Source organism: Engraulis encrasicolus, chromosome 19 (genome assembly GCF_034702125.1).
Source record: "Engraulis encrasicolus isolate BLACKSEA-1 chromosome 19, IST_EnEncr_1.0, whole genome shotgun sequence".
In the NCBI taxonomy this organism is placed as follows: Eukaryota; Metazoa; Chordata; class Actinopteri; order Clupeiformes; family Engraulidae; genus Engraulis; species Engraulis encrasicolus.
The window spans coordinates 2,537,097-2,556,812 of record NC_085875.1 but is presented as its reverse complement, the minus strand read 5'-3'; the positions used below and the strand labels follow the sequence as shown (position 1 = coordinate 2,556,812).

Sequence of the window (19,716 nt, the reverse complement as noted above, 5' to 3'; positions counted from 1 at the left end):
GTTAACGATTTGTAAAGCATGGAAAGGTTTTCACTTTAGATCAGTTCCCCAGATATACTTAAGTAATGAGTTGTAACTCCTTGATAATGCATAAGCAATGCTTAACAAGTCATTTGTTAACGTTTTGGAAAGCATGGAAAGGTTTTCACTTCAAAAGTTCCCCAGATATGCGCAAGTAGTGGGTTGTAACTTCTTGATAATGCATAAGAAATGCCTAACAAATCATTTGTTAACGTTTTGTAAAGCATGGAAAGGTTTTCACTTTAGATCAGTTCCCCAGATATACTTAAGTAATGAGTTGTAACTCCTTGATAATGCGTAAGCAATGCTTAACAAGTCATTTGTTAACGTTTTGTAAAGCATGGAAAGGTTTTCAATTTAAAAGTTCCCCAGATATGCGCAAGTAGTGAGTTGTAACTTCTTGTTAATGCATAAGCAATGCCTAACAAATCATTTGTTAACGTTTTGTAAACCATGGAAAGGTTTTCACTTTAGATCAGTTCCCCAGATATACTTAAGTAATGAGTTGTAACTCCTTGATAATGCATAAGCAATGCTTATCGAGTCATTTGTTAATGTTTTGGAAAGCATGGAAAGGTTTTCACTTCAGAGAAGTTCCCCAGATATAGGCCTACTTAACACATTGAGTACCGACGACGTAATAATGCGTTTTTCACGCCCATGCGTTGTATACCAAAACGCAAAAATACGTTTTTGCATTTAAATATCATATTTTGAATCTACACCCTTCAATGGACAATATATGTGATTTTGGTAGCTCTGTGATGGACATAAATGACAACATTTGCAGTCCAAAGTTGTTTGATTGTTATGATGTTTAAGTGTTATGATTTGGATATTTTAATTTAACTTACCAAGATGTCTGGATGCCAACCCATGTCGCCTATCGCGCTGCCTGCATTGATTTCCCTAGTACGGTCACTGTAGCATGTGTTGTCTCTGACTTCACGCAATAGGTAAACACCATTGTATAGTGCCTGGAGTATCTTGAACTTTCTGGACTTGCTAGACCTTTACCAGATCCTTGGATCCAAATGGCACCCGATATGTGATTGCAGTAATGCGCTCCGATTTGGACGTTTGATCGCCAAAAAGATAAGTTTCTGTGTCTGCCTGTATGTGAGAAGCCAGAAGCTAGCATGGCTACATATCATGATTCCCTGATTGTCGCTCCCAACGCAGGACGCTCCCCTGTCGGCTCGCTCCCACTAGCCAGACTATCGATCCGGGTGGGACTACACGTCCGGGAGTGATAGAAACACCTGGGACTATACGTCCGGGAGCGATCTCAGTTGGGAGTGTCCATCTGCCACGCATATTATTCGGATCGGATGGGCTAGGCTACATCTAAGCATCATATCATTTGGATTTGTTGTCAATGTTGGGCTATTATTTCGGGAGTCATCGGGAGCTATTTTAGCAAATGTCTCACCCTCTGCATGTGTGCAAAGAGTTTGTGATCAGTCCACGTGAAAAACGGGGATTTCAAAGGGCATCGATTGCTGGTGTCGTAGTGTGACAGAGCAGGAGGTGTGCTGCCGTATTCGTGAATCGTGCTATGTTGTTTCCCTAGTAGCCTACGATCGGTAGCGTGTATTGTGTCTGACTTCACGCAATAGGTAAACACAGAGACCATTGTATATCGTGCCAGGAGTATCTTGAACTTTCTGGGCTTGCTACCTAGACCTTTACCAGCTCCTTGGATCAAAATGGCACCCGAATTGTAATTGGAGTAATGCGCTCCGATTTAGAAGTTTGATCGCCAACCAGATAAGTTTATTTGATTATTCACCCCTATGTTGAACTGTCTTCCTGTATGTGAAAAGCCAGAAGCTAGCATAGATGGCTACATATGGATCGGATGGGCTACATCTAAGCATCATATCATTGGGATTTGTTGTCAATGTTGGGCTATTATTTCGGGAGTCATCGGGAACTATTTTAGCAAATGTCCGACCTTCTGCATGTGTGCAAAGAGCTTGTGTTCAGTCTGTGTGAAAAACGTGGATTTCGAAGGGCATTGATTGCCGGTGTCGTAGTGGTTTAGAGCAGGAGGTGTGTCTTGGCGTGCAGGAAGATGTGTGTCAGAGCTAACCTTGCACCAAATTGTGATTAAAACCAACTCATCCCCTTTCAAACTCGTCACATTCTGAAGAAGCGCACCCTTCACAAAAACCTCAATATCTCCGATTGTAGCTGAATTCCATGGATACCCACTTCGGTTTAGCGTGGGTTTACTCGGCAATAAAAGCTCGTAGAGACACACAGTTTTCACCTACTAAGAGGGCAGCGTCTCCACTTTCAAACGAGTCATAACATATTTCAGTGGCCCTATCACATAATAAGCTGTGAGTCTACAAAAAAACGTAAAAAAGGGCTTAGAACGCTGGTATTCTACGACATAATTCCGTGAGCAACGCCGGTATTCAATGTGTTAAGTAGGCCTAATGGGTTTTAAATCCTTGATAAAAGCATAAGCAATGCTTATGAAGTCATTTGTTAATGTTTTGGATAGCATGGAAAGATTTTCACTGAAAAAGTTCCCCAGATATGCGTTAGTAATGCGTTGAAACTTCTCGATAATGCATAAGCAATGCTTATCAAGTCATTTGTTAACGTTTTGTAAACCATGGAAAGGTTTTCACTTTAGATCAGTTCCCCAGATATACTTAAGTAATGAGTTGTAACTCCTTGATAATGCATAAGCAATGTTTATCAAGTCATTTGTTAATGTTTTGGAAAGAATGGAAAGATTTTCACAGAAAAAGTTCCCCAGATATGAGTTATTAATGCGTTGAAACTTCTTGATAATGCTTACGCAATGCTTATCAAGTCATTTGTTAACGTTTCGGAAAGCATGGAAAGGTTTTCACTTTAGAACAGTTCCCCAGATATACCTAAGTGATGGGTTATAAATCCTTGATAATGCATAAGCAATGCTTACCAAGTCCTTTGTTAGTGTTTTGGAAAGCATGGAAATGTTTTCACTTAAAAAGTTCCCCAGATATGCGTTAGTAATGCGTTGAAACTTCTTGGTAATGCATAAGCAATGCTTATCAAGTCATTCGTTAATGTGTTGTAAAGCCATAACAGGTTTTCACTTTAGATAAGTTCTCCAGATATACTTAAGTAACTGGTTATAAATCATTGATAATGCATAAGCAATGCTTATCAAGTCATTTGTTAATGTTTTGGAAAGCATGGTGAGATTTTCACTTAAAAAGTTCCCCAGATATGCGTTAGTAATGAGTTGTGACTTCTTGGTAATGCATAAGCAATGCTTATCAAGTCATTTGTTAACGTTATGGAAAGCATGGAAAGGTTTTCACTTTAGATCAGTTCCCCAGATACTATACTTAAGTAATGGGTTATACATCCTTGATAGTGCACAAGCAATGCTTATCAAGTCATTTGTTAATGTTTTGGAAAGTATGGATAGGTTTTCACTTAAAAAGTTCCCCAGATATGCGTTATTATTGCGTTGAAACTTCTTGGTAATGCATAAGCAATGCTTATCAAGTCATTCGTTAATGTGTTGTAAAGCCATAACAGGTTTTCACTTTAGATCAGTTCCCCAGATATACTTAAGTAATGGTTCGTAATTCCTTGATAATGCATAAGCAACGCTTAACAAGTCATTTGTTAATGTCCAGAAACATCCATGAGGGGCAGTCACATGAGCCTCAACTTAGGCCTAGGCCTACTGTTTGCCATGCTACCAGTCATCACACACTAACCATTACAAAAGGGTTAAATAAGACGGAGTTTACAAACCGTTACCATACATGCCTAATAGTACTTGTTAATGGTTAGGTGGTAGGAGACAACAAAGAGATAATGTGGGTTTAAAGGTGGGTTATCAGACATTTTAATGATGGTTTACTAATGCTTATCAGAAGGTTAAATCACCATAGACGAATGATTAATTAACAGTACTTAATCATTTCACAGAAATACATAATGACTGACTCGTGATTCACTAAGGGTTAACTAATGCTTAATTTTGTTTAGCGAGTAGTTACATCAGCACACACTAACCATTTACTAACGGTATTAGTTAATGGTTAAGAAATGAGAAATAACACATACATAACGACTTACTCGTGATTCACTAAGGGTTAATTAATGTTAAAAATAAGGCTTAACTAAGGTTTAACCTTGCCTAGCGAACCGTTACATCAGCACACACTAACCATTTACTAATGGTAGTAGATAATAGTTAAGAAATGAGGAATAACACATGCATAACGACTAACTCGTTATTTACTAAGGGTTAACTATTGTTAAAATAAGGCTTATTTAAGGCTTAACTTTGCTTAGCGAACCGTTATATCAGCACACACTAACCATTTACCAACGGTAATAGATAATAGTTAGGAAATGAGAAATAATGCTTACATAATGATTAACTCGTGATTCACTAAGGGTTAACTAATGGTAAAATAAGGCTTAACTAACCCTTAAGTAATGCCTAAAAAGGGGTACTTATTATAAAGTGTTACCGAATCTTTGGTATCATGTATTAATCCCAAGGGAAATAAGATGTCCAGTTAGTTAGCATACATACAGTAAATATAGAATGCACAAGCATCATTGCACACATCATTGCACATATATTATCCATATACTAGCTTACTCTTTAAGATATAATACATATAAATACATTCAGCCAAAGGCAGATTTATTGTATTACACATGTATAGTCATGTTTTTGAGTCGTATGAGTATGTGACTTGTATAATGTTTTTTTTTATCTCTTTTTATTAAACACAAAATAAAGTTACATTCTTGGCTTAAAATAGATTTTGGTGTTTTAAACATTTAAAATCCCCCCCCAACCGCCCACCCCACAGAACTACTGTGCGTCTACCCACAAGATCAGTGACTTGTATAATAGGTGGTGGGCCCAGTCTCATATCTTGTCAGTTCGTTGGTGTTAACGAGTGGCAACTTTATTTTTGCTTATATAACCCCCTGACAACCCATTAGTCAATATTTTGGCTGTTGCCATCCTCAAAACTTGCACATTGATTTATAAAAATGACAACAAAAATTAGCCGACCGAGTGACGTCACGTCAGTGCAAAGTCAACGAGGCAGAATACAGCTAGCGCGTGCATGCTACCCGGAACCGTCAGATTTCATGGCAAAAAGTTACAAGTTGGGGGGTAAGTGGGCTCACTTGTTGTGTACATGCAAAAAAAATATTTTTCTCAAACTTTCAGAAGTGCTCTTTTTCGCTGTTAGTGTTCGACTGTCTGACCATCATTGGGCAACGAGAGATAAATGTCAAAAAGAGGACAGGTCTGTTCCCTCAAAGCAATAGAGCAATGAGGTGACGGGGGTAGATCAATTCGCCAAAAAACTACGTGTCAGTAAAGAAATGCAAGCTGTGTTATTTTTTCCAGTAACAGGTAAATGGTCAGGAATGAAATACCTACGTTGTTTCAATGATTAGGTGAATTATCTGCATATGAAAAAAGGCCGATATGCGGATAAATATTCCCTTTTCAACTTTGAGGGGCGGAGACTTCCCATTGACTGTGCATTATGTGACGTCACCCCCAGTCTTTTTTATTTTCGTTATTTTTTAATATCAACGTGCAACTTTTCAGCGTGGCAACAGCCAGAATATTGCTTTACATATTGTCAGGAGGTCATATTAGAAAAATCAAGTTGCCACTCGAGAGTGAGAACGAAACTCGTTTTCTAAAGGAGCTACGAAATCTAGCCCACCGTCTATAATGTTAATGAGAATGTGTACTAACCTGTGAGTCTGAGTGAGGTTGCTGTCAGAGTAAAGGCTCCTCATTGGCCACTTGTGAAGACTGAGTGCCTTTGGAAGACTTTGGCTGGGGTCAACACTATCCTTCTTTGGAATCGCATTGGCCAGATTGAAGTTGGCCATCTGCAACATTGACACACACACACACACACACATTGTCACAAACACATCATCCATAACTACAAAATAGAACTGTAGTATGTGAGAAATTACAGTAAGACTTAGTCATTTTTGCCGACAAGCTTAGAACAGATAGTCTAACAAACTAGACCAGCTGTAGGAAACCTATGGCCCTCGAGGCCGGATAATGTTATGCCGTTTCACGTGTAATATGACTTGTAAAGCAATCTTAGAAATGACATTTGCAATACAAAACCTCTAAGAGTGTATCGTCACACAGGTGTGACAGGAATCTTCAAGCAGTGAAAGTTCTATCGAATTCTGAGTGCCATAGAATACAATTTTAGAATGTTAGAATATAGAATGTTCAAAAACCCACACTCTTAAAGGTTAAGTTATATTTTGCGGGGACTTATTGACGGTGGGGTTTGTTGTAAAGGTTTAGCAAGGAGCACGCACCTTCTGAGTCAGCATGGATATGGATGCGGAGGGGCCGCTGTGGCGTGCGGCCTGCTTCTCGATGAGGTTCTGTAAGGCCGACGTGATGACTTTCTGATCATACCGGGACAGAACCGCGTCCTTCAGGGCCACTCCAGGACCATGTCTGGGCGCAGTCGAGCTCTTTGGTCTCTCTAACCAAATTAAGAATAGGGAATAGACATACAAATAAATTACAATTATATTATATTATATTATATTATATTATATTATATTATATTATATTATATTATATTATATTATATTATATTATATTATATTATAAGCATATTGGATTAAAAATGTATTTAGTGGGGTCGTAGGCCTGTGCAATTTTTGACAGTCATTTCAAATTGGTGTTAAAGTTTGGTTTTCACTTCTAAGTTGAAGTTTAGGGTCTATAGAACAATTTGAGTTCGAGTGTCAAACACACAGATAACAAAATGGCCTGCGGGGGGCGCTCTAAAATGTATAAACTGCTATAACTTTCGATTTGTTTAACCAAATGTAACATATGAGGTATGTATGGATTCAGCATTAAGAGGAGAAACGGGTGAGCTAAGTATTTGGTCACCAGATTAAAGACACACTATGTAATAAACACACTTTTAGCCCATGGATAGCAAAATTCAGGGTTTTTTTTAAAGATAAAGGGTGGAAATGCCCTCAAAGTTGCAATAAAACATAATTTATTGTTACAGGCTATTGTAAATAAAGCCTGGGATATCATTCAACTTGATTTGTTCAGAATATCCCTGAAGCACAAAGATACCTAGGATACCTATACCCAAATATGGCTGCATAAAGCCTATGTGATATTTAGGACCCAGCTTGCAACTTTGAGTTTATGAATTTAGCATCATGAGTACCAGCTTTTTTCAATCAAGCCATATTCTATTAACACATAAAATCACAAAAAAATATATCTGGAAGAAAATAAATCAATAATAATAATAATAATAATAATAATAATAATAATAATAATAATAATAATAATAATAATAATAATATTAAGACTGCATTTCCGGAGAAATGCTATTAGTATGCTTTTGGCTTCTGCATTCACATACACATACAGAGCTGTCGTACACACACAGAAACATGAGGGAAAAAGATAGAGGTGTGTGTGTGTGTGTGTGTGTGTGTGTGTGTGTGTGTGTGTGTGTGTGTGTGTGTGTGCATGCATGTATGGAGATGCTTCAGGTGCCTTTCAGCAATGGGTGGGTAGCGAGAGGTAAGGGTGGGATTCGAACCTGCAACCCTCCGACAGACACCCAATACCCAGTAGGCCACTGCCACTTACTGTATAGAGTGGCCACAGCAGCATATTAGGCCACGGTTGTCCAGGTTCTACAAGGCTGCATGTGTGTGTGTATGAATGAAGATTCTTAAGGTGACAATTTGGCAGTCAATAGCTGAGTAATATGTGCAGCCTTATCTCCAAAAGTTTTGCAAGTTGTCAAACGATATTGACACACAAATGGCATAACCCTGCTCTTCATGTCAAAGCTGAGATCACTGAGAACACCAAATGGTTCAATCAAAAAGTGGACATATTCAGGCCTATGCGCTGAGCTGTTCACACAATGTTTCTAAGTGAATGGGGTCACATCATAGGGATTTTAAAACTGCTCTCTCTCATTTTGAAGAGTTGGCTAATGATCATTCTTAACACAGTTTGTATTCAGAGCCAAGACCTCTCTGACAATGCCTTTACCTAGTCGAAAGGTGAAGCAGTGTATTTTATTCTATTAAAACCCCAAGGACAGGTCAACTCTCACTCTAACTGCCACAGTTTGTGACATCATCTTGACCATTCTACCATTCATTTCAATGAGCGGGAAAACAGAGAGAAAACTGAGGAAAACGAGTCTGTTGAACGAGTGAAAGGGGGTAGGCCAGCGAAAAATACACCACCGTGAGCTCTTTTCGTGCTGTTCGTTTTGGCACTCAAACCGTGTCTCTATCTCTAATGCTGCAACGATTCAAAGTCACCGTACTAATGAATGGAGGTGAATGGAAAAATGTAGAATAAAAAACTGTTGATGAACAATTAGTATGCTTTCCCGCAAGCATACTTAATAATAAACTGTCGGACAACAATTAGTACGCTTGCTGGGGGCAAGCAGAGGCCTTTGGCAAGCATAATGCATAATACTATAGGACTATTTCATACATGGAAGACACAATCATCTGCTGTTATGAAGACATCTCTGTCATCTGGGAACTGTCCATTTGTTACCAGCACAGTTGACAGGAATAAAAAAAGTTCTGTCTTATTATCTGCATTTACCAGAAATGCCTGCCAATCTGGTAACAAATGGACAGTTCCCAGATTTGGACTACACTACCAAAGATGTATTCCAACTAGAGGTGAAGTGCAGCTGTACTAGTACTTGTACAAATAGACCTGCCAGATCTTGGTGCAAGTGCATGAAGGCAGAGTTAAAGTGCACACGTCTGTGCAAGTGCACATGCAATTTCTAAGACTGACCACTGACTGTTATTGTATCTGTTCTCTGTCATAGTTATTGTAGAGTGGAGTATTGGGATAAATGTGGTCTTTTGTTTGTTTTTTGAATGCCAGAAGAACTGTTGTTATATATCATCATCATTATCCTTATTATCCTTATTATTATTATTATTATTATTATTATTATTGATTTACTTTCTTTCAGATATAAAGTTTTTTGTGAATAAAATGATGACTTGATTGAAAAAAAAGCTGGTACTCATGATCCTCATACCATAAACTCAAAGTTGCAAGTTGGGTGCTAAATATCACATAGGCTTTATGCAGCCATATTTATATCCCCGAAACGCGGAGCGTCGGGGATGTAATGGTTTTGCGTGCACCGCCGCCGCGTCACGTTTTTCGTGTTAACGCGATAACTTTTGAACGGATGTTTGGATTTGTCCCAGATTTGGTGTGTTAATGCTCTAGGGCAGGTTCATGAACTGATTCGAGTTTGGAGGTCAACACTTTCAAGATGGCTGAATTCAAGATGGCCGAATTTTTGTGTGGCCCATAACTTCTGACTGGGTGGATGGATTTCTCCCAGATTTGGTGTGTTAATGCTCTAGGGCAGGTTCATGAACTGATTCGAGTTTGGAGGTCAACACTTTCAAGATGGCTGAATTCAAGATGGCCGAATTTTTGTGTGGCCCATAACTTCTGACCGGGTGGATGGATTTCTCCCAGATTTGGTGTGTTAATGCTCTAGGGCAGGTTCATGAACTGATTCGAGTTTGGAGGTCAACACTTTCAAGATGGCTGAATTCAAGATGGCCGAATTTTTGTCTGGCCCATAACTTCTGACCGGGTGGATGGACTTCTCCCAGATTTGGTGTGTTCATGCTCTAGGGCAGGTTCATGAACTGATTCGAGTTTGGAGGTCAACACTTTCAAGATGGCTGAATTCAAGATGGCCGATTTTTTGTCTGGCCCATAACTTCTGACTGGGTGGATGGATTTCTCCCAGATTTGGTGTGTTCATGCTCTAGGGCAGGTTCATGAACTGATTCGAGTTTGGAGGTCAACACTTTCAAGATGGCTGAATTCAAGATGGCCGATTTTTTGTCTGGCCCATAACTTCTGACTGGGTGGATGGATTTCTCCCAGATTTGATGTGTTAATGCTCTAGGGTAGGTTCATGAACTTATTCGAGTTTGGAGGCCAACACTTTCAAGATGGCTGAATTCAAGATGGCTGAATTTTGGTTTGGCCCATAACTTCTGACCAGTTGGATGGATTTGTCCCAGATTTGGTGTTTCAATGTTCTAGGGTAGATTCATGAACTGATTAGATTTTGGAGGCCAATAATTTCAAAATGGCGGAATTTTCATTTGGCACATAACTTCTGACTGGGTGGATTGATTTGCCCTGTAACACTTTATTTTAAAGGTTCACCCTTTCAGTGGATCTACCACATTAGGTACAGTGTAATAACCAGCATAATGTATTTAATACCATGTAACAACAGTGTAATACCAGTGTAACAATATGCAATTCCTGTAATACCACTTACACACAAATACATGATGTAAGTACAAGATTGGTACATGGTGTTACACTGGTATTACATGGCATTAAATGTTGTTGCACTGGTTATAACACTGTACTGTACCTAATGTGGTATATTCACTGTAAACCATTAAAACAGTGTTACCATTTGCCCCATTTTTTTTCTTCATTTTCACAATAGTCATTTGGTTTTAAGCCTATGCATGTCATTGATCTATGTATATATATTAAATATATTTCTTTAATATTTTGTATTTATCATATACGTTTATGAAAAGGTGGACGGGAGTGGTAGGAATGATGGGGGACTGGAAGCGTTGCGTTTCGGGGATATGGATAGGCGACTGCACAGGCAGTCTAGTTGTGTATAGGTATCCTAAGTATCTGTGTGCTTCAGGGATATTGTGAAAAAAAACAAGTTAAGTGATAACCCAGGCTTTATTTACAATAGCTTGTAACAATAAATGATGTTTCATTGCAACTTTGAGGGCATTTCCACCCTTTATCTTAAAAAAGCCCGGATTTTGCTGTCCATTGGCTAAAAGTGTGTTTATTACATAGTGTGTCTTTAATCTGATAACCGAATACTTAGCTCACCGGTTTCTCCTCTTCATGCTGAATCCATACATACCTCATATGTTACATTTGGTTTAAATAATCAAAAGTTATAGCAGTTTATATATTTTAGAGCGCCCCCCGCAGGCTATTTTGTTATCTGTATGTTTGACACTCGAACTCAAATTGTTCTATAGACCCTAAACTTCAACTTGGAAGTGAAAACCAAACTTTAACACCAATTTGAAATGACTGCGCCTAATACGACCCCACTATTTTTTTAAACTTCGATTTAAATAACACGCCAAAAAACTGAACTTTCTACAATAGTCAAAACTATAGGAACTCCTTCATTTAGACAACAATTAGGGCTTCTGCACACCGTCTCCGACAAAGTGCTGAGCACTGCTCCGCAAAAGTTTGATTACATTGTTTTCAATTGAACCCCGCACACTGGCGCCGATGTCTGCAGACATTTGCAACGCAGTCTCACCCCAAGTAGTCAATTTCTGACTACCTTGGACCAGACGGCAATTTTTGACGTCTTGGGTATTCCTTCCACGTCACATTTTGACTATGTGGCCTAACCCTAAACCTATTCCTAAACCTAACCTCAATGACGTTATGCTGCCACAAGGGGGCGCCTTTGAGGACATAGTCAAAATGTGACGTGGAAGGAATACCCAAGACGTCAAAAATTGCAGTCTTGGGGTGTCAAAAATTGAGTAGTCAAAAATTGACTACTTGGGGTGAGACTGTGTAGACATTCACCGATGTCGAATAGCAATTAGAGACAAGTTCTATTCTGTCTGCGCCGCCCATTGACCATCAATGCTATGTTCGTGTGGAATTTGGTTTTGGGGTCCGAATTCTGTCGGAATCAAAGTGCGCCGCAGTGCTGTCGGAGCCAATGTGCGGCTGGCCTTAGACTACAAACTACAGTACAGAGTTCTCACGGCACAAAAACATTACCTGGGGGTGTGGGGTAAGATGTTGTCTTCCCATATAGCGGTATAGTGGAGAGGGGAGTAGGCAGGGATGAAGATGATGTCTTGCTGGTGACTTCAGTGACTGATGAAGACCCCGTAGCAGCACCCGTACCCTGTGGTGGTGGCGGCTGCAGCACTGCACTGCTATTGGTTAACGTGGAGCATGTGACCGTCTGTGCAGCGCTCCTATTGGCTATGGTGGCCATGTTATAAACAGGAGGGCCAATCACGGTGTTGCTGAGGGGAATGAGCGGAGAGTAGGTGCTAGTTGCCAGTTTGTGGTAGGAGTAGGGAAGGTGACCCGCGCTCTGAGGCAGAGCGGCACACCAGCGGCCCACTTTGGGCCCAGAGTTCGAGTTCGCCGCCGTTGCCGCCGCAGAGTTGGAAGACTTTGTTATGATTTTGTGTTGGCCACGGCTGGCTGTGGAAGCATCGGCCTCGTTGGCTTTCTTCAAGAGGGGCGTCGACTTTGACACTGTCGCACTGACGGCGGTGGCAGTTGCTGCAACTCCAACTCCGTCTCCAGGTTTGACACGTCTGGTCTGGCCTGATGAGGTGTCACCCTGCATCATGTGACTGGAGGCGGTGACGTGTAGCACCTGAGGCTGGACTTTAGTGGCGCTGCTGGTGGTGGTGTCCCTTTTAAGGCCCCCGCTGGCTTGGAGACTCTCGTAAGCATCTTTAATACGGGCCACGTCCATCTCTTTTCCGTCGTCGTCTCTTATCTCTTGGAGCTTATTCATGCCAGCTGCGGGCCTTGCACACCCTAAGAAGCAACAAAGGTAAACAGTGATGTTAAGCGGCGTACACACACAAAGCTAGCTTTTCGCTTGCTCGCCATTCTTTCATGGAACATTGCCGCGGCTTTAACTGCCAATGAACAGGCGAGAAGTACCGAACTCTGCATTCCAATTGGTTACTCGCTTACTCGCCTCGCTTGAAGAAAACTCCGGATCAGCCCACATTGCATCGCTTGTACAGTACTCGCCTACTCGCCTGCTAGTCTCGCTGAAACACATTGACATTGTATTGACTTCATTCGCTTAGCGAGTAACTAGCAGCGACGTGTGTGTACGGCCCTTTAGGTGGTCCATGTGGAAATAGACAGCACACAGACATCCACACCACACGGTGGCGCCAACGAACTTCTGGGTACTTGGGGCTATAAGGGTCATAGGTCAGAGGCACTTCGAGAGACAGAGAGGTGAACACTGGAGGTGCCTGCCTGCCCGCAAGCTGGGGGACCCACTAGTTTGACGCCCTCTCTGTACTTACGTGGTATGTCACATGGTAATTAAACATTTCAAACAAGCGATTTAAGGTTAGGGTTAGGGTTAGGTTTAGGGTCGTATGACGTAAGCGGTAAGTACCGAAAGGGCGTCCAATTAGTGAGTCCCCGCAAGCTGGAGCCTGTTAGGGCTTAGAGCAGCTGCAATGATGTATTTCATATAGAAACGATTGTGCAAAGCATGACATACTTTTTGATACACCCCAAGATTTTTAAAATATATCTTTTCGATAATCAATTCGATAATCGTTTATGGCTAGAATAGGTTTACAAAGAGGCTACTAATATAGGCTATATTTTTTTGTTTTAAAATAATGATATTTATGTCACACTTGGAAGCATCATCACACCCTTTCATGTGGTTGTTTTCCGGACTGAAGGGTAACACAACATTGAAAGGGCGTATCAAGATACTGCCTTCTTGCATCACGATACAGAATCGGGATTCTGCATATCATAAGGATGCAAATTATCGATTAATTCATTAATCATTGGTTGATAGCCTTATCGATCGACTTACGATTAATTGATAAGCGGCATTTTCCCCCCGAAATCTCAATGTTTCTCGAAAAAAAAAAAAAGATTAAATCTAAAAAATGTAATTAAAAATTGAGACAAAATACCACATTTAAATTAATTCTATTTCAATTATTTAATCCAAAGGTAATTTAAATATTCACACCATTCACACCCCTCTTCACACACACTCTTCACATGCCCATTTCACCTGGGTCTCTTGTCAGTTGAATTATCGATTAATTGCGATTAATGTTTTTTTAATCGATTAATGCATTGGTCGATTTAAGTCGATTGATCGATTAATCGTTTGCATCCCTAGCATATCATGATTTCTCGATTCGATACAATACAATACAATTCGCTACAATATCGTTACAGCCCTATTACTTACACTTGGCATGGTGGCTGACTCTAGCCGGCTCTCCCTGGCCAGAGCATGAAGAGTTGGGAGCTTTACTCTGCTCAGGTTTAGAGCTGCGCTCCCTGGTCCCCAGAAACACACTCGGAGACCTGCTGTCCAGCGTGTAGAAGGTCAACACTTTCTCCAAGTCCGTCTCACTGCAACAAATTCATTTGAAAAGGGAGTCAGTACCCAAAAAAATAAAAATAAAAAATGTGTTGTGTTGTGTTGCCGGCTGTTCAAATAATATAGCCAAACAGCCGTGGCTGAAGCATGGAATGTGTTCATTTAGGCTAGCGGATGTAGCATGTAAGTCAATGAGACATTCGGTTTGTTTTCACCCATAAAGGGGCGTAACGCAAATTTAAGAGCAAAGTACCCGGATGGCCGTTCATGAGCATAGGACAGAAACAGAAAATGTTTTTGTTCAACATCAGGGTTACAGCAAGATCACCATAACAGATGTGAGGTGCAGTAATGCAGCAGTTCACAAACTTTTTTCCCCAGGCAGCCATATTGTAAACGTTACAAACCTTTGCAACCTTTGCGTGTATAAAAAATGCAGACATTAATTTTTGTTTTAATGTTAACATTATTGAGGATACTTATTGTTGACTGAATAATCATCTGAACAGTATAACTCAAGTTTTAAACAATGATAAACAGTAAGATAGTTGAGCCAGCAATAAGTCATGGGATGATTGACCATGAACAAGGGAACTTTTCAAGAAAGAGGCTGCACCTTGCATACACTGTATGTACGTAGTGTCTCATTGCAGAAACACGTTTAGGCGTATACCTTCTTCAGTCTGCCTTCGCTAGCAATATTAGCAGAAAAAAACTATTGATGGAAAATATAGCCAGAGAGAGTAGAGAGAGAGAGGTTCCATTGGCCCATTGTTTCCTGGTTCTATTATTGCAAGGGGGAGGGGGGGAAATCCCCCTTCAGGCAGACCCCGGCAGACCTAAGGACTGTTCTATTCAATGCTAGGAGCATTATGACACGCCCCTTTAGGTAGACCGGAACCTGGTCATGTTAGGTGCCCATGGCAAGCTATTACAGTGGCATATCTCTATATACTTAAAGAATCTCTGATATAGCCATATTAATGGATAAAATTGTTAAATATATGGGGGTGGGGGTCATGAAAATATTCTTAGTTCCAAAAGGGTGACCGGGCAGAAAAAGTTTGGAAACCACCAGGGCAGTAATGTATCGCGCTAATCAAACCTGGCCTTGGCGATGAAGTCCTGGAAGACGCTGGGGTTGATGAAGTGGCCATCTTTACTCTTCTCCAGCTCCTGCTCCATCAGCTGTGTCTCCTGTAAACATTCACACACGCAGATTAAATGTTCAAACAAACTTCAAGGACCTCTCGGGAGAGCTGGGCAGGCAATGAAATAAGTAACTTTACACAGCTTCACACTTTACTTTAGTGCAGGCATGCAGGCATACTGCGCTGCTAAGTGGTGTGAATGGTAAGAAAGGGCAAACGCAGTGCAAGGACGTATGTGCTGTATGCCTTAGTGAGCAAATGCATTAAGCTAGAGAATTAGCGATTCCATTTTTTTTCAAGTACTGCCACTTGATGTCCTCTAGATGAGAACTTCTTGCCCTATTTTCGGGCAGAACTCTTTTCTAAGATGTAAAATATTAGTTATTACAGTGTTGATAAATGCATATTCAAGCTATTCAGCAACAACGTCTGTGATACAACCACCCAGAGGACAGAGGGGGAGTGTAGCAGAACAGCCACCTTCATATACTACACTACATTTATGTGTAGGAGAAATACAGAGGACTAATAGAAACTGTGCCTTACTGGATTTTTGTTTCTAAAACTTGGCCTGCTAATTAATATTACTAAGCCAAACCATACATTTTGCTTTTTTAATAAGTGCATTGAAAGGGAGACTGCGTGCCTTATCGTAGCAGCCTATAATCTCTGCCAGCTAGTTTATATTAATATACTAAGCCAAACCATTGAAAGAGAGGCAGTGTGCCTTATCGTAGCAGCTTATGAACAGTAAGTTAATATTACTAAACGAAACTATTTGGTTTCGCTACATGTATTTGTAGGAGAGACACAAAGAGGACTGATAGCCACTGTGCCTTATCGTAGCAGTGTATGAACTATGCTAGCTAGTTAGTAAGTAGGGCTGGGTATCGCAGCCATGTTCCTGTATCGATTTGATTTCGATTCTTTGGGCTTTGAATCGATTAATCACGATTCAATTCGATTCGATACGATTCATTCCGAATCGATTCAATCCGTTCCCTTCTTGGTGCCAGGATTTCCCCCAAAAGATGCTGTTGCCTATTTTTATATAAAAATGTCAAAGGACTGTGGCTTGACAGTGTTAACAGATTGCTCATTTGTAATAAGTAGACCTAGGCCTAATTGACTAATACCTACTGGATATTTTCCATAGACCTAAATTAAACAAAAAGAACAAAAAGAAAAAGAACCAAAAAATCGATTTTGTGCCCTGTGAATCGATTATGTGAATTTCGATTTGATTCGATCGATTATCGATTAATTAGATTATTTCACCCAGCCCTATTAGTAAGTGCATTGAAACGGAGGCGGCATGCCTTATCATAATATAGCCTCCTGGTTAACATTACTACGCCAAATCATTGAAAGAGAAGCGGCGTGCCTTATCGTAGCAGCGTATGAACTGGGCCAGCTGGTGGGACAGGATATGGCATCTGTCCTGAAGGGGGAGCTGTGAGCTGGGCAGGTCCATCTGGATCTCCTCCTGCAGGTTACTGGCGGCTCGCTTCAGGAAACGGATGATCAGCTCCTGGAAGAGATTATGGACCGGCGTTATAGGAGAGTGGGGCATATTATTGTTTTGTTTTCCCTTTAAAATAATAGACAGTGAAGTTGGTGACAGGAAGTGAGTGAGAGAGAGAGGGGGGGGGGGGGGGGGGGGGAGAGATGGGGCAGGGTTCGGTAGTGGAGAATCAAGAGTGGCCTTTTCAGCTCAAGTTAAAACTAAAACTTTCCATTAACCTCCCGTTAACATAATAAGTAAGAAAATGACCCAATACCAAGGCCTACATGAAAAACAAAGTTTAAATTAAAAATATAGTTTACCATTTGTTCGTTGTCCTTCTCGGGCCATGGTGATGCAGAGTTCAGCTTGCTCTCAGACAGCAGCCTGCTCTGGACCCGCTGCAGGTAACAGGAGAAGGCGACGCGAGCCTGCACTTTACTGAGGAGAAGAGACACAGAGAGATTAGTCTTTACACGAGCCTGCAATTTACTGAGGAGACGAGACACAGAGAGACTAGTCTTTACCCGAGCCTGCACTTTACTGAGGAGAAAGGAGAAGAGACATATAGAGACTAGTCTTTACCCGAGCCTGCACTTTACTGAGGAGAAGGGAGAGACACAGAGAGACTAGTCTTTACTGAGGAGAAGGGAGAGACACAGAGAGACTAGTCTTTACTGAGGAGAAGAGACACAGAGAGACTAGTCTTTACACGAGCCTGCACTTTACTGAGGAGACAGGAAGAGATACAGAGAGACTAGTCTTTACACGAGCCTGCACTTTACTCAGGAGAAGGAGAAGAGAAACAGAGAGATTGCACTTTACTGATGAGAAAAGAGAGACACAGAGATCCTGCATTTTACTGAGGAGAAGGGACACAGAGAAACTAGTCTTTACCCGAGCCTGCATTTTACTACGGAGAAAAAGAAGAGACGTACGCAGAGACTAGTCTTTACCCGAGCCTGCACTTTACTGAGGAGAAGAGACACAGAGAGACTAGTCTTTACTGGGGAGAAGGGAGAGACACAGAGAGACTAGTCTTTACCCGAGCCTGCACTATATTGAGGAGAAGGAGAAGAGACATACGGAGAGACTAGTCTTTACACGAGCCTGCACCTTACTGAGGAGAAGAGACACAGAGAGACTAGTCTTTACTGAGGAGAAAAAGAAGAGACACAGAGAGACTAGTCTTTACCCGAGCCTGCACTTTACTGAGGAGACAGGAGAAGAGACATACGGAGAGACTAGTCTTTACACAAGCCTGCAATTTACTGAGGAGAAAAAGAGACACAGAGAGACTAGTCTTTACTGAGGAGAAGGGAGAGACACAGAGAGACTAGTCTTTACTGAGGAGAAGAGACACAGAGAGACTAGTCTTTACACGAGCCTGCACTTTACTGAGGAGAAAAAGAAGAGACGTACAGAGAGACTAGTCTTTACACGAGCCTGCACCATACTGAGGAGACAGGAAAAGAGACACAGACACACAGAGAGACTAGTCTTTACTGAGGAGGAAAAGAGAAACAGAGAGCCTGCACTTTACTGAGGAGAAGGAAACGAGACACAGAGAGACTATATAAATACATGTTGTTGTGAATGATCTTGTGCTATATAAATAAATGTTGTTGTTGTTGTGATATTGTGCTATATAAATACACATTGCTGTTGTTGTGATATTGTGCTAAGTAAAAACAAGTTGTTGTTGTTGTGATATAAATACACATTGTTGCTGTTGTTGTGATATTGTGCTGTATAAATAATACACATTGCTGTTGTTGTTACCTGAGTTGCCAGCCCTGCTGCAGTACGTAGAGCAGGTTGACGCGTGGTCTCCTGGTGGCCTGTGCTGCAGAGGCCTGATGTGACGAGGCCTGATGTGACGAGGCCTGATGTGATGAGGCCGAAGCATGTGCGGAGGCGGAGGTGCGAATGTCCTTCTGGGCAAAGTGCCGCACCACCACATGGGCCTTGTCCCTCTGCTGCTCCTCCTCCTGAGGGGCACTGGGGGCAGGAGCTGACGTCGCCCTCTTCTTCTCAACTCCTCCTCCTCCTGCAAAGAAGTGGTGTGCAGAGAAATAAGGGTGGAGGCTATGGTCAGTTAGTACTGGTGGTGGGCTGCTTTTCCTTATTTTTTTTGTATTTATTTTTTTAGTTTTTAGGGGCTTTTTATGCCTTTATTGACAGGATAGTATGAGATGCTGACAGGAAATGAGGGAGAGAGATGGGGGAGGATTGGGAAATGACCCCGTCCAAACTCGAACCGGGGTCCCCGTGGGTCGGGCATAAAAGCCCAAAGGTTGGGTGGGGGCTTAGCGCATTGCGCCACAGTGCCCCCCAGGTAATGGGTTTGTTTTTGATGGGTTTGGGGGGTTGTTGGCTATTTTGTTGATGTAAATGGTTCAATAAAGGGATTTTAAAAGTCAAAAGTCTCACCTCCTCCTCCTCCTCCTTCGATGGACAACACCTCCTCTGCCTCCTCGCCCTCCTCCTCTGCACTGCTCACAGCCTCCTTGCATCCCCGCTCTGAAATGTTAGGAGGGGATGAATAAATCGAGGGACATATCGTAGGCAGACGTGGTATAGTGGTTAAGAAGATGGGCTTTAGATCAGAGGGTTGCCGGTTCGAATCCCACAATTACACTCCCTGTCTAACTCCATGTGGTGGCTGTGAGCCTCCAGGCTTAGCAGCACACACACCTTGACCTGTACTCCAGTGTAGGGGTTGACCGATACAGGTTTTAAAATGGCCGATGCAATA

General features: G+C 41.4%; 1 protein-coding gene across 1 annotated transcript in view; it reads right to left on the bottom strand.

The window, feature by feature from the left end:
- The window catches only part of ttll5 (tubulin tyrosine ligase-like family, member 5), a 43,785-nt gene that overhangs the window by 1,896 nt on the left and 22,173 nt on the right, over window positions 1-19,716 (bottom strand). Inside the window, exons 20-28 of the mRNA XM_063184004.1 lie at window positions 19,392-19,481; window positions 18,741-19,008; window positions 17,282-17,399; window positions 16,839-16,985; window positions 15,409-15,500; window positions 14,169-14,335; window positions 11,954-12,736; window positions 6,385-6,557; window positions 5,789-5,928 (exon numbers count right to left, since the gene is read on the bottom strand). Of these exons, the coding sequence (XP_063040074.1) occupies window positions 5,789-5,928; window positions 6,385-6,557; window positions 11,954-12,736; window positions 14,169-14,335; window positions 15,409-15,500; window positions 16,839-16,985; window positions 17,282-17,399; window positions 18,741-19,008; window positions 19,392-19,481 (1,978 nt within the window). The remainder of the gene's footprint in view (window positions 1-5,788; window positions 5,929-6,384; window positions 6,558-11,953; window positions 12,737-14,168; window positions 14,336-15,408; window positions 15,501-16,838; window positions 16,986-17,281; window positions 17,400-18,740; window positions 19,009-19,391; window positions 19,482-19,716) is intronic.